Source organism: Aspergillus karnatakaensis (assembly GCF_047715665.1).
Source record: "Aspergillus karnatakaensis strain CBS 102800 unplaced genomic scaffold BJY04scaffold_16, whole genome shotgun sequence".
NCBI classification, from domain to species: domain Eukaryota; kingdom Fungi; phylum Ascomycota; class Eurotiomycetes; order Eurotiales; family Aspergillaceae; genus Aspergillus; species Aspergillus karnatakaensis.
Genome location: NW_027395728.1, coordinates 482,669 through 499,968, shown reverse-complemented (window position 1 = coordinate 499,968; position 17,300 = coordinate 482,669). Strand labels below are relative to the sequence as shown.

General features: G+C 48.4%; 9 protein-coding genes across 9 annotated transcripts; 5 read left to right on the top strand and 4 right to left on the bottom strand.

Moving 5' to 3' along the window:
* The first annotated feature begins 208 nt into the window (after positions 1-208).
* BJY04DRAFT_33533 (forkhead box transcription factor) lies at positions 209-2,882 on the top strand. Its single transcript, XM_073720161.1, has one exon. The coding sequence runs from the start codon at positions 659-661 to the stop codon at positions 2,816-2,818; it is 2,160 nt and encodes a 719-aa protein (XP_073572924.1). The 5' UTR covers positions 209-658; the 3' UTR covers positions 2,819-2,882.
* Positions 2,883-3,479: 597 nt separating this feature from the next.
* Positions 3,480-4,494, bottom strand: BJY04DRAFT_33531 (BUD31 family protein). The gene is made up of 3 exons (XM_073720160.1): positions 4,184-4,494; positions 3,986-4,116; positions 3,480-3,916 (listed from the first exon to the last, which is right to left on the bottom strand). Exons 1-3 carry the CDS (start codon positions 4,353-4,355, stop codon positions 3,773-3,775), a joined length of 447 nt encoding a protein of 148 aa, XP_073572923.1. The 5' UTR covers positions 4,356-4,494; the 3' UTR covers positions 3,480-3,772.
* A 232-nt stretch (positions 4,495-4,726) lies between these two features.
* On the top strand, positions 4,727-5,083 carry BJY04DRAFT_206700 (Tim10/DDP family zinc finger protein; the record flags this gene model as incomplete). Its single annotated transcript, XM_073713753.1, has 2 exons — positions 4,727-4,826; positions 4,917-5,083. The coding sequence occupies 2 exons, from the start codon at positions 4,727-4,729 to the stop codon at positions 5,081-5,083; spliced, it is 267 nt and encodes an 88-aa protein (XP_073572922.1).
* A 478-nt stretch (positions 5,084-5,561) lies between these two features.
* BJY04DRAFT_216820 (60S ribosomal protein uL23) lies at positions 5,562-6,421 on the bottom strand (the record flags this gene model as incomplete). The annotated part of the gene is made up of 4 exons (XM_073715862.1): positions 5,562-5,649; positions 5,710-5,996; positions 6,069-6,130; positions 6,397-6,421. 4 exons carry the CDS (start codon positions 6,419-6,421, stop codon positions 5,562-5,564), a joined length of 462 nt encoding a protein of 153 aa, XP_073572921.1.
* Positions 6,422-6,623: 202 nt separating this feature from the next.
* On the top strand, positions 6,624-7,662 carry BJY04DRAFT_33461 (25S rRNA (adenine2142-N1)-methyltransferase). Its single transcript, XM_073720158.1, has one exon. It carries the CDS (start codon positions 6,705-6,707, stop codon positions 7,566-7,568), a length of 864 nt encoding a protein of 287 aa, XP_073572920.1. The 5' UTR covers positions 6,624-6,704; the 3' UTR covers positions 7,569-7,662.
* Positions 7,586-10,209, bottom strand: BJY04DRAFT_226848 (putative transporter). The gene is made up of 6 exons (XM_073718502.1): positions 9,691-10,209; positions 8,602-9,495; positions 8,420-8,548; positions 8,272-8,369; positions 8,042-8,208; positions 7,586-7,982 (listed from the first exon to the last, which is right to left on the bottom strand). The coding sequence occupies exons 1-6, from the start codon at positions 9,716-9,718 to the stop codon at positions 7,604-7,606; spliced, it is 1,695 nt and encodes a 564-aa protein (XP_073572919.1). The 5' UTR covers positions 9,719-10,209; the 3' UTR covers positions 7,586-7,603.
* A 260-nt stretch (positions 10,210-10,469) lies between these two features.
* On the top strand, positions 10,470-12,443 carry BJY04DRAFT_33411 (translation termination factor eRF1). Its single transcript, XM_073720157.1, has 5 exons — positions 10,470-10,618; positions 10,756-10,942; positions 11,006-11,055; positions 11,116-12,247; positions 12,307-12,443. Exons 2-5 carry the CDS (start codon positions 10,819-10,821, stop codon positions 12,309-12,311), a joined length of 1,311 nt encoding a protein of 436 aa, XP_073572918.1. The 5' UTR covers positions 10,470-10,618; positions 10,756-10,818; the 3' UTR covers positions 12,312-12,443.
* Positions 12,444-12,784: 341 nt separating this feature from the next.
* BJY04DRAFT_185810 (prephenate dehydratase PHA2) lies at positions 12,785-14,049 on the bottom strand. Its single transcript, XM_073710813.1, has 2 exons — positions 13,848-14,049; positions 12,785-13,785 (listed from the first exon to the last, which is right to left on the bottom strand). The coding sequence occupies exons 1-2, from the start codon at positions 13,899-13,901 to the stop codon at positions 12,898-12,900; spliced, it is 942 nt and encodes a 313-aa protein (XP_073572917.1). The 5' UTR covers positions 13,902-14,049; the 3' UTR covers positions 12,785-12,897.
* Positions 14,050-14,174: 125 nt separating this feature from the next.
* On the top strand, positions 14,175-17,214 carry BJY04DRAFT_206694 (uncharacterized protein; the record flags this gene model as incomplete). The annotated part of the gene is made up of 8 exons (XM_073713752.1): positions 14,175-14,225; positions 14,256-14,871; positions 15,063-15,278; positions 15,873-15,909; positions 15,962-16,140; positions 16,194-16,291; positions 16,717-16,749; positions 16,837-17,214. 8 exons carry the CDS (start codon positions 14,175-14,177, stop codon positions 17,212-17,214), a joined length of 1,608 nt encoding a protein of 535 aa, XP_073572916.1.
* Positions 17,215-17,300: the final 86 nt, after the last annotated feature.

Below are 17,300 nucleotides of genomic sequence, written 5' to 3'. Positions count from 1 at the left end.
TGGTCAATGCCCCTTTCAAGTTTCAAGCCAGCAGGCTGTATTTTGTGTTTTAATATAACGGTAATTTAAATTAGTTAGTTGGGCGAGACTGCTCGAAAACGCGTGACGCGCTCGCGTTGTAACCATACCATACTGAGTTGCGAGTCGCGCCGACATAGTCAACACGGTCAGGCCTCCAGGCTCGTCTTTCTTTCATTCCCCAATACAACATAGATTCATGATTCAGAAAGTATTTTGCACCACCCCACTTGGGCTGCGCAACCTTACCAAGGCAGAGGGAATTTGATTAAAAGACGAATCGCCCGCGATCCAGATTACCTCGCCCCTCGAATTCCTCTTCATTCTCCATCTATTCGTTTCGCGCCGTGACTAAAGCCTACCCGCGCCTACCCATCATCACCACATCCTCCACTTCATTTTAATCCCGCGCTGTTCATTCCGCAAGACACCGTCACTCCATCGCCTGACCCTGATTGTGTTCACTTGAGCCTATACGCGACTTTCATCGCAACCATACTCTATCCCGACCGTCAAACACACGACGGAGTGGGAGCAGGAGAAGTGAGAGACCGAACTACTTTGCCGGCAATCCTTAGATCCCAGCGCGTCACAGGGCTTTTGACCGCCGGCCCAATACGAATTAGAGTGCGCCATCACCATGAGCCCGAAACAGCCCCTATCACAGATACTGGAAACACCTTTATCTCTAGATCAGGTGGTCTCCAAGCCACGACCTCGCCTGGAGCCATCGCCATTGCCCCTACAACCTAGCGAAAGGCCTTTGTCGGCCAACGAATGCGTTCTGAGTCCAGTATCTATCAGTCCCAAAAGGGCGTCGCCGATGAAAGCATCGGGCGACTCGAAAAATTCACTCTCCTCTCAAGGGCGATTAGGTTTCGTTCCAATCACAGCTCCCATTCCACCCACCTTCACGACCGACTCTCCAATCAAGAAGATACCATTTGACACCTTCATCCACTCTACTACTTCGATACCCGCTCCGATGCCCCAGCCTGCCTTGTTCACCACATTTTCCAGCGTCAGCACCGACAGTCAGGCTTCAATAAACCACCAGCACGTTGATGTCTCCTCAGCGGAGACTTTTGCCGACTTTCCTGAGCCGTCTTCGCTTTTCAAGCAGTCTCTTAAGCGATCACTTTTAGAAGCCGCTCCACTAAAAGAGCGGTCAAAGAAGCAAAGGCGGGAAGAGACCACCACAATGCGCCTACCAGAACCTCATGAGCTACCGCCAGTTGAGGACGATGGCACGAAACCTCCTTACAGTTACGCGACGCTTATCGGAATGTCTATACTACGCGCTCCAAGCCGAAGGTTGACGCTGGCGCAAATATACAAGTGGATCTCAGACACCTTTTCATACTACAAAAACAGCGATCCAGGATGGCAGAATAGCATCCGCCACAACCTAAGCTTGAACAAAGCGTTTATTAAGCAGGAACGCCCAAAAGACGACCCCGGTAAAGGGAACTACTGGGCCATTGAGCCAGGCATGGAAATTCAGTTCATCAAAGACAAACCTTTGCGCCGGGCTACAATGTCGAGCGTCCCTCTCCCCGTGGTGGCTCAGCGGGAGCCTGCTCTACCCCAGACCTCAAGCACCACTACCTGGGCTGTACCTCCAGTTGTCCAATCAGCTGTTGCGAAGAGCTCTAAGCATGACGAATTGTCGTCTGACGCAACAATCCCTGCTTCTGATCCTGCTCTCCAGGAAGACGCCGTCGATGAAAATGCTAATGGGTGTTCAACTATCGCGCCTCCACCACGTTCTTCTCCTCCACAACCCATCCATTCTTCTCCTCCCGTTGCTCCGCCGCGCTTTACCCGCCCAGGTACACCGCCCACCCCATCGCATTCCGCCATCCCAAGCAATGTTCACCGGCATCGGAAACGAAAGTCGAATGCCATGAACGATAGCGGCTATTATTCGTCACTGGAGTCTTCTGCAATGCGATCGAATAAGGCAAGCCATATCCTCACATCCGACCTCGATATCGAACCTCCCCGCATCAAGCGTGGAAGAGCAGAGGAGGAGATTGCACGGATACGGAGCTCCTCTCATGACATTAGCCCGAGTCACACAAGCTATTTGAAGGACACCAGTATCACGGTCGGATCGTCTCCCATCCGCAACGGATATATTAGCATGCTTCCGCCTCCGATTACACCCCTGATCAAGTTCAAAAAGCCAACGAAGCCTCCGCCATCAGTTTCTCCAAATACTAATCTTCGGAACCACCGCAAAAAGATTCAACAAATGGTTAACTCCCCTATCAAGCATCTCGGTCTCATGGATGAGGACCTCCCTTGGAGCCCGGCCTTCAACATCCAGGACGAGACCTACACTCCACATGATAACCACCACACCACATTCGATGTCTTTGCCGACCCAGCAGAAGATCATATCTCTACGCCAGCTTATGGATCTCCTGAAAGACGTACCGCCAAGCGATCCCGCGTTGACGCAAATGCGTCAACAAGTAACGTACTGGCCGACATCACCGCGATGAGCGCCAACAATCGAATAGGAAGTTTCAAACCTGCCTCGCCTGCCAAGTCAAAAAGAGACCTTTTCCCTGAATCACCGTCAAAAGTTCCCGAGTCTGTACGTTTTCTCGACACCAACCACGATGACTTCTTCTCATTCCATCTGTTTGATGACAGCCCACAAGAGGTGGACGGCGTCGACCTTCTGCAAGGGTTTCAAAAGATCGGGGGCTCGGGCAGGGATGATACGTCAAGACTTCGCCCACAGGTTTCGCGCCCACAATTTCAACGCAACGGCAATGCATTGTTCTGAATCTTCCATCCACCCCTCTCTTTCTCGAGTTCGTTCTCTTAGGAAAACGTCTTGGTTCACGTCAGTCATGTTCTGTTTTTGATTATTTGCAACCGGTTTTTCCCCCTGTTTTTGGCGGCGCACACTTTCTTAATACCTAGCGCCTATTGGTTTCCAGATGGCGGATTTGGCGTTGGTGATATTTCGTCTTGCTTTACGGTTTAAACAGGTTTGCACATTATTTTTTTTCCCCTGGAGTTTTTTGTTGGGGGTGAGGTTAGGTGTTGGATTTGACTTTAGCCAGCCTCGAGACGACCTTATGACGACCTTTACGACGATATCTGCTAGGATGTATATGAATATGCGACGTCCAAATGAGCCTGTTCTTATTTGATTATCATTGTTTAGCATTTCTCTAATTCACTGCGCTTGTTTTTGTTGGAAATGGGCTTTTTACAGTACATAAAGATCATGAAAGAGGAACGATAATTCCAGTCAGTTCATATCAGATATGTCGTTCATGTTCAAAGTGCACCCTTGTCGCTCTGTTCCGGGTCTGTTTTGGCGCAGCATGACGCTTTCATGGCAGAATCTAACTGGCGACAGTGATGAAACAGGAGAGATCTTAACATCTCGAGAGAGTCCAAGTGCTGCGCGAAAGAATCAGTTCAGGTTGACCACAGTGCTCAACTTCATGACAACCATCACAAGGTTTCCGCCCAGCCGATGAGTAATTACCGAGTGATCTGTCCTGGTGAGGCCGGTCATTGATCAGGCGTCATTGCCTTCTACGTATACCTCTTTTGCGAGCCCTCGTCGACTTCAGGACTATAGCCGAAAATCCCCACCTGTCAATTAAGTTGGTAGCAGCAAAGATCAAGAAAAGCCCCCTCCATAGAAAGCCAAAGCGATCCTTCAAGAAGCCCATCAAAGGGCTGATTCGATAGCGCGGGAATGACCCATCAAGCTGGCACCTTAATCGCTACTCGCGCAACCTCGGCAACCGCAGCTGACACACTGTATGACTTGATCCTCCTTGAGCTGAGCCTTAGGCACCCGACAGATGCACGTAGCATTGAAATTGGTCTCTTTGGTTTGGATGCAGCGGAGGCAACAAAGCTATGAAGTAGGGTTAGTATAACACCCCCGGTAATGTCATTTTTCGGTCAATGTTCTGTAAGCTCATACCTTCTCATATCCCTGCTTCTTCCACTTCGCGATCAGATTCGCATCCCCATACCCATTTTTCAAGAGCCAGTCATAGAGTTGTTTCGAGATAGCTTCCTTCTCATAGTAAAGTTCGTAGATATACTTGGATCCTATAAGAAGATCGGTATTAGTTTTGCTGGTTTTCCCTCCAGTTTCGAAAAGAGAGGTAATGCTCACGCTGATGAGTGATCTGAAAGATAGGCCAAAGAATTTCGTGCTTCTTCTTTCCCTCATGCGACGCATTTTCGGCATCCTTCATCTTATTGCTGAATTCGAGGAGAGTGTCCTCAATGTCATCGAACCCTGCTGGAGGCGGTTTGCGATTGCGGGATGTGCGGACTGGAGGCATCTTGCGAGCGCAGCTCCAGCTGAAAGCGCAAACTAGGAACTAATGAACCAAGATTTCTGAGACTCAAGAACTATCTTTTTTTTTTTTTTGTAACAGAGGTAGATCTCCAGGTGAAAGTTCAAGATCGTTTCTGTTGTTCTTGCGAAACGCAAGGCCAAGAGATGTTATCGGACTTTAGGAACCCTCACCGCCTTCCACTCACTGTGCCCCCAGCCTGGATCTATCATTTTTTTCGGCGACACCCGGCAATCGCAGCAATATTTGACAAAACTACTATCTCGATTTACCAATTGTTTATTTTTTGTTCTCGAAAGATCAGCAAAAGCTAATTCCCATCGAAATTATCACTTTTTTTTTCTACCTACCTTATAATGGACCAAACCCTGGACGTCTCCAAGCTCAGCGAGGCCGACAAGAAAGAGCTAAGCCAGCATCTGCAAAACGAATCTCAGAAGGCCGCCATCCAGCAGAGTATGCCCCCTCCCTTATAGTCTGATTCCTGTCAACAGCATCTCAAAGACGACATTCCCGAAGCTTCGCTAACAGACACTCGTCATCTAGATGTCCATCACATCGCAGACACTTGCTGGAAGAAGTGCATTACCTCGAAGATAACCTCCGGTCGTCTAGATAAGAACGAAGAAGCGTGTGCGTCTAATTGCGTCGATCGGTGGATGGACACCAACCTTGCTGTTTTGAAACATCTGGAGACTCTGCAAAGGCAATAGACGTCGAAATGCATCTTGGCTAGGGTATATGACTTCGTTGAGAGGGGATATAGGGGACCGAGCAAGTGGCATCGCCTAGGTTGTTGTCGTCATGCAGTATAATCATGCTAGCGCAGCTTTCTCACGACGTGATAGAGCTAGAATTAATTGAGCGGCGGGTAGGATTGCCGGCAGACCATATACAATATCAAATGGAGTAAACTAATCTTGTTTGGGTCTCTGTAAATAGCCGAGTTCGATTACTGCCTGGAATGCATTTGGTATGGACAAGAATATCAAGCTCTCGGGGAGAGTCTACGCTAGTATCCACCATTGGGGCTCAGCCAGTTTGTGTTTACAAAACAAGATCATGCATCAAACTCTTTGTTTTATTCATTCAGCCATTGTGTACCGCATGACAGAAGTTAACTGTGAGGCTGGTATTTATGCCACCGCGCAAAAGAAAACCATTTCCCAGACCCAAAAGGAAATCAAGCACTTAGACGATAGCAAGCTTAGTAGCAGCAATGTCGAGAGCGTCAACATCGGGTGTAAGACGAGCAAAAGCCTTCTTCAGTCCATCGGGCCTGTATATCATTTATTAGAAACATCCTGGTATCATCTTAATTACTGCTCGCGGGGCGTACCTGACGAGGGTGTTGACCTTGACGGTCTCAACATCGTACAGCTTCTTGAGAGCGGCCTTGATTTGGCGCTTGTTGGCCTTCACGTCGACGATGAAAACGAGGGTATTGTTCTCTTCGATCTTCTTCATAGCGCTCTCGGTGTTGAGAGGGTACAGAATGATCTTGGCGGCATCGAGACGGGGTAGGTGAGGGACGGACACGCGGGGGTACTTGGGAGTCCGAGACAGCTGCAGGGTCTTGGGACGGTGGAAGGTGGTGGAGGTGCGAATCTTGCGAGTCTTGTGCGCCTGTATATATCGAATCGCGTTTTAGCCATGAAAGTTTCTCCGCAAAAAGCATCTTTGCTGGTGTAAACATACGCCTGCACCCTTCAAGACTGCCTTGGCAGCGGCGCCAGCCTTGTCGCTGGGCTTCGACTTGCCTATTCATAAAACGAATTGTAAGCGATCTGTATAGATTTCAAGTTTCGAGTTCCCGTTTGCTCTCGCAGATAGAACAGAGGAAACCCTCAAATCAACCATAGACATAGCGAGATCGAGGATATGTGCTGAAATGCCGTGTGCCATCCTCAGCTGTTTTGCGCGTAACGGATTTCATGATGGTAGCGACACTCCAGGCTCTCGCATATATCTCAAAAATGATGACAAGGGTGTCGCAAGTATGTGTAGAACATTTGAGTATGCATACCTGTCTTCTTCTGTACGGGGGCCATGGCTGTCGTTGGGCGCTGTTGTCGTGATTGTCGCAGTGTCGAAAGTCGAATTATTCGGAGTGTCTTCGCTTAGCAGAACCCTCGCGGCGTCCTCTGTGGGTCACCTGACCAGCCCGCCAAAAATCTTGGCATTGCCTTCTTGGCTTCACCGCCTTTTTCAGCCTGCAAATAGCCGAGGCGGTCTGAAGTTTTTTACTGTTCATCAATCCAGTACTTCGAACCTCTCGTTATAGCAAGTTCCGGATATTCTTCCTGAGAAGATAATAGGCTTCGAGAATACATTATGGCCATAAAAAAGCAGAAGAATAAGCGTCCCGCGCTTCTTTCTCACACTCGCCCTCCAACTGTCCGAAAGAGCCATGCGGCCTTATCAGCGAAAGCGACACGGTCTCTCATTCGCTCCCATCATACACTCCTCAAACAGCGAGCTCAGGCCCTAAAAATGGGAGACACTGCTTCAGTGGCCAGGATTGAAGCAGAAATCGACGCACGTGGGGGGCTAGAAAGCTATCAAATCGCAAGCAAACTCGGCCAGTCGATTGATCGCGGTGGTGACTCGAGCAAAGTCCTCATTGACTGGATCAACCCTGCTTTACGCGAAACAACCTACAAGCTCCGAGTACTGGAAGTCGGTGCCCTCAGCACGAAGAATGCATGCTCTCGGCATGAGCATCTCGATGTCACAGGAATTGACTTGAACTCTCAGGAACCTGGGATCCTGAAACAGGACTTTATGGAACGACCGCTTCCTCATGATGATAGTGATCGGTTCCATATAATCAGTCTTTCTTTGGTGCTGAATTACGTTCCAGATCCAGTTAGCCGAGGGGAAATGTTGAAACGCTGTGTACCCTTCTTGACCAAGTCACCACCAACTGGCTCTTCTGTATCGATCGTGCCCAGTTTGTTCCTAGTGCTTCCTGCCCCCTGTTTGGTGAATTCGCGCTATCTCACTCAGCGGAGGTTAGGCGACATCCTGACTAGCATCGGTTTCACTCTATCAAGAAGCAAGCAAACATCGAAATTGATATACCAGCTTTGGAAATACACGGGAAAATGTGAATACAAGCAATTTAAAAAGGAGGAGCTAAACCCTGGATCCACAAGGAATAACTTTGCAATTGTTGTCAAAGGCGGGGCCAGATGAAAGGGTCTTTGCACTATCCGCTTAGCTGCAAAGCTTCACATTGAAACAATCATTTCCTGCGGCAAGAATGCCCAAACGGTTCCAATGACCGCTAAAACGGAAGACGCCACCAGAAGAGACCAACTCAGGAGCCGCTCCTTCGGGCTGATCTCCTTGCCGAATATTTTCAGATAAAATGCGAGCGGCAGGATGATGCATATCGTAAAACACAACGCGGAGCCCATCAATGCCATTATGCGGTCGAAGGATGGGAAAGCGATTGCCGCGACGACGATCACAGCCACAACAATCACGCGAATTAAGGCTCTCAACGCTTGGCGAACAAGCAAGCCTCGACCTCTAAAGTCAGGACTGGAATCTTTGAGTGATTCCAAGCCACAAAGGACCTCGACCGTGGCGACGAGCGGCCGGCAGCTATTCCCCATTAGCACCTTGAGCTTGATTGTGAAGGTCTGAGACCGAAGCCAACTTACTTCAAGGGCACCTTTGTGATGGGGATGATAGCAATGAATATTATGATGCAAATGGATAAAATTTGCGGGTACTCATCCATCAACAGCACGTTTGCTGTGACTTCATCTCGAATCGTGCTCCCGAACATCATCCAGCCTATGATGGCCATCGAACAATCCAGAGAATACTATCGTGATCGTATTGGTTAAGCAAAAGACCACAAGACGATAAATGAACAAATGTTACTCACCGTAAATATATAGGTTGCCCACAGACTTCTTGCATATTTATGTGGATGTCTCATATCTCGATATATGTTAGGAAAAACACCATGGCCACCCCAAGGCGCTGAAGATTGTGAGTGTTCAGTTTGAATTGGTGGATTGGATAAGTCTTACACATGATAAGTCCAAAACTTAGAGGCAGTGTGCCCCAATTTTCAGGAAATAGGTAGGTTTGTGCTGGCTCGCGAAGTGAGCCCGGCGGATGTGGCTTAAAGAGACCATCAATGCATATTATAGCAACAACTAGAACAGTTAGCTCAGATACGCTTGATTAAGAAGGCAAAAGGTGGATGTACTAGATGTACAAGACAGTATACCTAATATACTTGTCACGCTCAAGAAGCGTAGAGGGACGAAGCTCAAAGGCACAAGCATTAGCCCACATATCATCTGCCATTGAGGGATGCTTAATCCCGGTAAAAGCACATGGAGGCTGTCTGCAAAAAGGACAACAAGGGCAACGCATGCCCCAAGCAGCTCCAAGCAGAATAAGAAACTTATTATCAAGCGAGCGCGTTGCCCAAAGCTGATGTATGCGAGATCAGCGTATGTGACTAGACTTCGATCAACGTCCAGACATTTTGCCAAAATCCTAGCTGTGTAAGCTGTGGCTATTGCCGCAAAGACAAGGAATAAGAGGCCGAGTAGCCACCCGGCATGTTTCATCGCCAACGGTAGACTTAGCAGCCCGACACCGATAAGTACGTTGACTGAGTTGAACACCGTCTGCGGCACAGTTGATTGGCCAACCACAATGTTTTCTCGTGTCCCATCCTCATGCTGCACTTGCTTGACGAGCAAAGATCCTCCATCATGGCCGACAACAGTATCGGGATGAGCTTGCTGTTGCCTGTGAAATTCAATCACATTTTTCCGAGCAGATTCACTAACACGCGAAGATATGGTCCCATATGAGGATCCGAGGGCTGGTTCCAGGTAACTATTGTTCAGGCCGCCATCTCTCTGGCCAAAGCTCGAGGCTCCATTGTCGCTCAACAGCGGCCGAGTGAGCGCCGGATCTAGACCAGCGTGCGGCGAGCCTTGTAGCCTAGGGAAGTCTCCAATGGAATGGTGCCAGTCTTCACTGGAGTCGGTTGTCAAGACTGACGGACGCCGAGGGAAAACCTCTGGAAAACATGCAGCTCTCTGCCATGACCGAGCAAAGCTATCGATGCTATTGACGCCGCCCACTTGTCGAAAGCGTATTGAGAAAGAGGCCGATCCGTGGAAAATATGAGTCCAAGTCTATGCCATTTGGTAGAGAGAAACATACCTCAATCTCTGGGGATGGTCATCAGTGTCACTCGGCCGGCGGTTAGATGACACCACTGAGTCCAGGAGTGAACTTGAAGATGGCGTCCCGTTAGCTGCTGGGCGTTGACTACCAAAAATCTCAGATTCTTCGTCAAACATCTTCCTTAACTCCCCCCGGTAGGTCTTGTCACACAAAAATCGTAACGTTCCAGATGTTATAGAGCCGAACCAAACGGGCGATCCCTTGATAGTCAACCTAGAAGGATATGAAATTTCATGCTTCAGCGAGACCTTGCCCAGGATCTTTCGAGATAAGAGACAATTTCAAGGCGAACCTACTCCGACATTCGGGGCAGAAAAGTGTGGGGATCTCCGATAAGGAAGAGCACGCTACGGAGCATTTAGGCGTACGGTATAGATAAGTTGACGGCGTGGCTTGACACCTACGTAGGTACTAACTTAAGTACTAAGGTACCGAAGCCACTGGAGTCTGGCAGCTTGTAGACATCAAAGTCTGGTAATGAGGCCCGGGTTACCACCTGATTCCTGTCACCTACTATGGGTGCTAATGTCAGTCAAAATATCTGTTTTACCATCCACTAGAGGCTATCTAACACGCCGCCGGGCGTTACATTACCCTTTCTCCTTATTTTTTCGACGCAGTGTCCGTCGCCAACCTTTACTTAGGGGGGGCTAAGAGGGTGGTTATTTTGTATTTTGTATACTTGCGAGGTTTCAATTCTCTGATGATGTGATGTGACGCCCATGATCCACATTTACAACTTAGGCTTTTAAAAGATCTCAAAGCACTCATAAACAATCATATAGCGAAAAATTAACGAGGGTCATATCCTCTTTAGCCATCGGACTGATAACAGATGGCTTTGAGTCCAATATCCAGCAAATTGTCTCGTACAAATTGGGAGTTGTCGTTGATCCCTAGCGAGCTTACATCATCCGGTACCGCGCCCTCTCATAATGCGGCTGCCACCCCACGGTGCCTGACAAATTTTGTTAAACACCCCGCTGGACTTGGACGGCAAAGTGACCTGCCCTGAGGTATGTCATGTCCCCTCTTCCCTTTCTGGTCTCTCATAGCGTTTCAATTTTCTGCTTCCACCGTCAGCTTGAAGTTCTCTCCCAAACCTGAAGAGGCTTCTCTCAGTTCACGGCACGGTACTGACATTTTACTCTAGACCCAGGTGGCCCACCTATAATCTTCCATTCAGTGCCACATAGCACCGTCGCCCTCGCCCAACATGAGCGCGGTCCAGCAGGCGAACGAAGCGGAGAAGAATATTGAGATATGGAAGATCAAGAAGCTGATCAAGCGCCTTGAAGCCGCCCGAGGAAATGGGACTTCCATGATCTCTCTCATTATTCGTACGTTTCACTTCTCTGCAAGCCCAGTGCTCTTGAAAAAACGCTAACTTGTTCTCCCTCTAGCCCCTAAAGATCAGGTATCCCGAGCCGCGAAGATGTTGGCCGAAGAATTTGTGAGTCGTACCTCCAGCGAAGTATGCTATAGTTGAGTAGTTTCTCATTATCACGCATAGGGAACTGCTTCCAATATCAAGTCTCGAGTCAACCGTCTCTCCGTCCTCTCCGCTATCACGTCCACCCAACAACGCCTGAAGCTTTACAATAAGGTCCCCCCGAATGGCTTGGTTGTTTACTGTGGTGAAATCATTACGTCTGAAGGAAAGGAGCGGAAGATTAACATCGATTTTGAACCATTCAAACCCATCAACACATCGCTCTACCTCTGTGACAATAAGTTCCATACTGAGGCCCTGAGTGAGTTGCTCGAATCTGACCAGAAATTTGGTTTCATTGTCATGGATGGTAACGGCGCGCTTTTTGGTACCCTGAGCGGTAACACGAGAGAAATTCTTCAAAAGCTAAGTGTCGATCTGCCCAAGAAGCACGGTCGTGGTGGTCAGTCTGCCCTTCGTTTTGCACGTTTGCGAGAAGAAAAGCGTCACAACTACGTCCGGAAGATTGCCGAATTGGCTGTGCAAAACTACATCACCAACGATAAAGTCAATGTCGCCGGAATCATTCTCGCCGGTTCTGCAGATTTCAAGAACGATTTGAATCAGTCCGACATGTTTGACCAGCGACTGCAAGCAAAGGTCATCAAGGTTGTTGATGTATCCTACGGTGGAGAGAACGGCTTTAATCAGGCCATTGAACTTTCTGCTGAGACGTTGAGCAACGTCAAATTTGTTCAGGAGAAGAAGCTTATCGGGAAGTATTTTGAGGAAATCAGCCAAGACACGGGGAAGGTCTGCTACGGTGTCGAGGATACACTCAAAGCATTGGAGCTTGGAGCATGCGAAACCTTAATTGTGTATGAGAACCTAGACGTTACTAGATGGGTCCTCAAAACTTCCGAGGGCTCTGAGGTAATTGTTCATACCACCAAGGCTCAAGAGGAAAACAATCGAGAATTTTTCCTTGACAAGGAGACAGGCGCAGAGATGGAGGTTGTGGATCATAGCTCCTTCCTTGAGTGGCTTGCCGAGAACTACAAGGACTTTGGAGCTGCTCTGGAGTTCGTTTCCGATAAGTCGAGTGAAGGAAACCAGTTTGTCAAAGGTTTCGGTGGTATCGGAGCACTTCTGCGATACAAGGTCAACTTTGAACAACTGGCGGATTATTCCGACGAGGATGAGTTCTATGACGGTAAGTACCTTCTTCATGATAAACTTTACTACACCTTGCTAATCATTTTCCTCTTTTAGATTGACGGTTGAGCGGCCTCGCAGGGAGCGAGGATGAAAAGCCAGAAGTTCCAAAGTCGGATCTTTTGACGGCTCGCCCGATGCAGTATATATGCGGCTCCGAAGCCAGACCCGTAGCATCCACGGCTATTGTGATGGGACCTGGACCAAGCTTTGTGCAGCTGCTCAGAGGTGTGTGCTTGTTACTCGAATCGTTCCGCGGGCTGCGCTAATATACTAGCAGGGCCATCCAAGCTTCAAAACATGGTCATTGAGGTTGCCTCGACCTCTAGTCAATAAGGGATAAAATCCGCTCAAGGACTGGACTAGATCAAGGTTTCCTAAAGCGGATCATTGAGCCAATTATAGTTTGAGCTGGCAGTGAAATTGTTTTGTTCTTTTAAAATTCCACCGCGACCAGAGTTGCCCTCGTTTATGTTGATCTCGTGCCCGATTATCATTATTCTTAAAAGAAAGGAAAGTCCATACCGCTCACAGTAGCTACTTGAAATGACTTTTCGTAATTTTCGGAGACCAGAAATTCTGATTGTGCCGCCGAGCTGCATGCAAGCTGATATACAACCCGGCTATGGGGCGTTGATAGGTGAACCGTCACCAGGACCTCGACTTAAGTTGGTTGGCCCATGTTCCCAGATGTCTACATGTCTCAGTAACGTTCCTTAGACTATCCATGACATCAGGCACCACTTCTCTGGTCTGATCAGTTTCGCTTTCCACTAAGAAAACATACTTCCAGGCATGTATTTGACTCGGTCGAGTACTTATGCTTGTAAGATTCATTCCAGAATCCTTGAATATTATCAAGGCGTCCGCTAATGTCCCAAGAGTGTCCTGGCGCACCATGAACGAGATCAATGTCTTCTTCGTTTTTGAGACGGTAATGGGTCTTTCTTCGGATGTGGGCTTCTTATGAGGTGACAGATGAAGAGACGACGTATGTTTCGAATTTTTATTCGCCAGAATCAAAAAGCGGGTGGTATTATTGGCGGTGTCCTCGATGTTTTCCTCCAATATATCAAGGCCGTAATGCTCTGCCGCGAAGCGACTAGCTATAGCGGCATTGACCTCCGTTGTCGTATTAGAGACTGCCTCGCCAGCTTTAGACGTAGACGACACATCCTGTCTTTCCACTCCCTTGAACGTTTTCCCTAAAAACCTTTCGCATTGGCCCCATGCTTGCGGATGTGTGTATAGCTTGGTGATGACGCTGTAATCATGTCGCTCTGCAGAAATGAGACCTTTCCGGGCCAAAAGGCAATGGTGGACCGTCAAATAATATTCACTACATACTTCCAAGTCACTGTAGGCCCCGTGGCGGTCCACGAGAAGATCTAGCGTCTGTACAACCGATCCATTGGTCGAATTCTCGAAAGGAACGATAGCATACTCGGCCTCCTCATTTTGAACAGCAGCAAGGGCGTCTGCAAAGGACAGGCATGGGACGAGCTCATAGGAGTCTCCAAATGTTTCAACTGCGGCCTGGGAGCACCCGATCAGTTGTGAACTTGGGGAGCTTGAATTGTATGCGGACTGGGTCTGACCTGATGGGAGAACGAGGCCATGGGGCCCAGGAATGTGACTTTGGGGGATGCCATAAAGTCACCAGCGGCCGTCCTGCGAGCTTCAGTTATGAAAAAATGTTTCAGTTTATAGCTTCAAACCATCAGATGGCCTGTATCAGAAGAACCGCGCAGTTGGTGCATTTTTCTTAGACTCTGCCTGACCTGCACATCATTGTGTGGGATTCCGGGGTAGGTAACTTAATTCTTGAACAAACAAGTCAAACTTCCGTTGCGGACAAGATCGTGGTTGGAGCTCTTGGTCCAACACGGTCTCTGCTACATTCATTCCAACTTCCAAACCTCCTGATGAAGAAAGCAAATTTGGGGCTCCTAGGCTCGATTCATCGATTCGGAAATGTGTGCTGCGCACGAGGCTACTCTTCGAAGCTCGAAGGACAATACGACGAATTGACGCTCCGCCAGATCCCCTTGTTCTTCGATTACCTCCATCCCCAACCTTCTCATCTTCTAGATCTAACATTAACGTCTTTCTTTACTAAGCTAGACACTTCTCCGCCTACACAAACAGCGCTTCCATCTATTACCTGCCCAGCACCTTTACCGCCGGCCCATCATCTTGTCTATTTCCCGCCACAGGTTACACTTTCTCAGCTCCTGCCCGATGGTACTGATATTTTACATTCACCCGGCGCACCGTTCAATAGGCGTCTCTGGGGTGGAGGTAGTGTGACGTTTGGCTCTACAAACAAGCTACTGCTCGACGGCAGCCGTGCTGTATGCGTTGAGGGAATTCGTGATGTCACTATTAAAGGTGAAACGGGACAAGAAAAGGTGGTTCTCAAGATACAAAGACGAATAGGGAAAGTGCCAAGTAAAGAAACGGAGTTCGAAACCAGAAAACGGATATGGAGCAATGAGCAGGATGCGGAGGGGCATACAGCGATCATCGAGAACAGGAACCTAGTGTTCATGCGTGATAAAACCCCCGACCAGCTGGAGCATGACAAGTCAAAGTTTTTGCAGCCCTCTAGAAAAATCAAATGTGTGCATAGCTCCATTAACAGACCATATACGTTTTTCAGCTAACATCTCTTGCTCCTCTCAAAGCACCCACGCGTGCGGAATTCTGTTATCATATCAAGCCTAGCAAGGCCCTACTCTTTCGGTTCTCCGCGTTGACATTCAATGCTCATCTAATTCATCTCGACCAGACATATACTCGGGCCGTTGAAGGCTATCGAAACCTTCTCGTACACGGGCCATTGACATTAACGCTACTCCTGACGGCTATTCGACACCATCTACATGGAAAAGGTCTGGCTATCATGAACATTGACTACAAAAATCTTGCTCCTCTCTATGTTGAAGAAGAGCTAGCGATCTGCGGCAAACCAAAGCCTACCAAAGAGGGCATATTTTGGGATGTATGGATCGAGGGCAAGGATAGCGGTCTCGCTGTCCGAGGGACCGTTCATCTCAGAAAGAGTCTTCAAGGAAGCTGAGTTTCGTGTCAATTCAAGTTGTTGAGCACCATTACCACTAGACCTCGTCTTCCGGAGAGAACAGGCAGGCCCTCCAATACTATTCCTGTATCTCGCAATCTCTGAGTTGAAACGGAGCAGCTTGGGCAAATTTTGAGAATATCACACCGTCGGGCCACTGCAAGGATTAAGTTTCTCATTCCTCCTCGCCCCGGTTGGTCGAGCTGGATGGTAGCAGGCCGCCACTTGAACCTCCAAGGTTGTGGTGCCTAGTCCAAGTCAATGCCTCCTGGTTCGTTAATCATAATTGTGGATCAAGGCGGCTCTAGCGGAACGGAAGAATGATATACCAAAAGGCCAGACAATCGCTTAAATCTCCAAGCTGAGTCTTTTTCACTTTCTTCTTCATCTAACCAGTTTTTTTGGCAATTGTCCTTCCACAAACTGTTCAGTTGGTTCAAGGCACAGAATGAGGTGTCGGCAACTGTAACTAATCACATCCGATACAACATTATCACACAAGTTAGCGTACAACCTCAAAGCTATCTACTTACTGTAACAGCAATGGACGACTTCTGGTCCCTTCCTCCTGTGTCCAGGTATGTGATTCTTTCTTCGAACTTCGTCTCCGTCCTAATATTAGTGGAACAGGACACTCACCGCACTCACCTTTGTCGAGTCAGCTTTGGTTCACAGTCAATCAATCAGTTACTATCTTGTTCCATTCATTCCCAAACTTCTCTTCAAGTTTAGGTCTGAAATATGGAGGGTCGGCACCCCGTTTCTTTTGACGGATCCAAAACTGAATTTTGTGTTCGACCTCTATTTCTGTATGGTATACTGTCGCTCCTCCCTCGTCGCTCATGCTAACGTCGATTCCCAGTGTACACTTATTCCAGCAGACTCGAGTCTGGCTCGCCTCGGTTCAGTACACCAGGAAGCTTCTTCGTGTATGTGCTCTTCGTCGCAACCGTGATTATGGTAAGTTTCCGATATCCGGATGAATGTATCTACCACATGAATTTCCACATGCTTCTTGGTGTCTGTTCGCGCTCTTGCTCTTGTCGTTTTACTACCGCTCTACACAAACCTCGCATATCTGCCCGCCCAGCCACAAACTAGCTGAAGCGGTTCCTGGAAACGAGGGAGATAACCCCTGCATCGCACATGGTACCTACTTCTTTGATCCTTAAAGGACCATGTACATGCAGGCATGGTGGGACTACCAGTGAGATAGCCTGCGTAATAAATTCGTTTACGCAGGTGGTTTTGGTGCCCTACATCACTCTAGACCATGTTTTGCATAGCAATGTACCTGACTTGTCGTAAAATCCTGTTTTTCTTCACGAATGCAAGCACACATTAGTGTAGCCCGGCTGATGCTGACCGCCTGAAGCTCACTGCAGGATTCTATCTGGGGGCCGGGGTGTTCACACAGGGTAAGCCCAGTCAATCTGGTATCCTACCTGATAGTTTGCTGACTCTTTGCAGCTCTAATCCTGGCTTTTGCCTATACGTACTCTCAGGATAACAAAGGCACTAGGACGATGTTCTTTGTGGTCGAAATACCTACTCTGCTATTACCGTGGGCGAGGCTTGCCCTGACTTTCGTTGTGTCGGGTTGGTACCGCGCTTCAATTGAGTTCACAGGAATAGTTGCTGCTCACTTGTATGATTTTCTTACACGAATCTATCCCACTTTCGGTGGTGGGAAGAACTACATTTCCACACCAGGGTTTGTTCGGCGCTGGTTCACGAGATCCTTGCGAGGTGGGCAGGAGCGCGTATACGGGCAAGCATTCCGGCCGCCAAATGAGGATGGAGAATCTTCCAGCGGTTGGACTTCAGCTGTACGAGGTGCATGGGATAGCAGAGGGTCCGGACGAAGACTTGGAGGAAACTGAGTGTCCTGTCCTTCAGGTTGATTTTGAAAAGCGCTGCACAGAGACTCTACGCGCAATTACTGTTGATATCCGTTGCCCAAATATAC

Coding starts and splice junctions, on each gene's coding strand:
- BJY04DRAFT_33533 (XM_073720161.1), top strand. CDS start 659: ATGAGCCCGAAACAGCCCCTATCACAGATACTGGAAACACCTTTATCT.
- BJY04DRAFT_33531 (XM_073720160.1), bottom strand. CDS start 4,355: ATGCCTCCAGTCCGCACATCCCGCAATCGCAAACCGCCTCCAGCAGGG. Junction 4,117..4,183: donor CTTTCAGATCACTCATCAGC/GTGAGCATTACC, acceptor ATCTTCTTATAG/GATCCAAGTATATCTACGAA. Junction 3,917..3,985: donor AGAAGCAGGGATATGAGAAG/GTATGAGCTTAC, acceptor CCTACTTCATAG/CTTTGTTGCCTCCGCTGCAT.
- BJY04DRAFT_33461 (XM_073720158.1), top strand. CDS start 6,705: ATGGCCATAAAAAAGCAGAAGAATAAGCGTCCCGCGCTTCTTTCTCAC.
- BJY04DRAFT_226848 (XM_073718502.1), bottom strand. CDS start 9,718: ATGTTTGACGAAGAATCTGAGATTTTTG. Junction 8,209..8,271: donor GGGCAACCTATATATTTACG/GTGAGTAACATT, acceptor CGATCACGATAG/TATTCTCTGGATTGTTCGAT. Junction 7,983..8,041: donor ATCACAAAGGTGCCCTTGAA/GTAAGTTGGCTT, acceptor AATGGGGAATAG/CTGCCGGCCGCTCGTCGCCA.
- BJY04DRAFT_33411 (XM_073720157.1), top strand. CDS start 10,819: ATGAGCGCGGTCCAGCAGGCGAACGAAGCGGAGAAGAATATTGAGATA. Junction 10,943..11,005: donor CATGATCTCTCTCATTATTC/GTACGTTTCACT, acceptor TTCTCCCTCTAG/CCCCTAAAGATCAGGTATCC. Junction 11,056..11,115: donor AGATGTTGGCCGAAGAATTT/GTGAGTCGTACC, acceptor TATCACGCATAG/GGAACTGCTTCCAATATCAA.
- BJY04DRAFT_185810 (XM_073710813.1), bottom strand. CDS start 13,901: ATGGCATCCCCCAAAGTCACATTCCTGGGCCCCATGGCCTCGTTCTCC. Junction 13,786..13,847: donor TGGCCTCGTTCTCCCATCAG/GTCAGACCCAGT, acceptor GGGTGCTCCCAG/GCCGCAGTTGAAACATTTGG.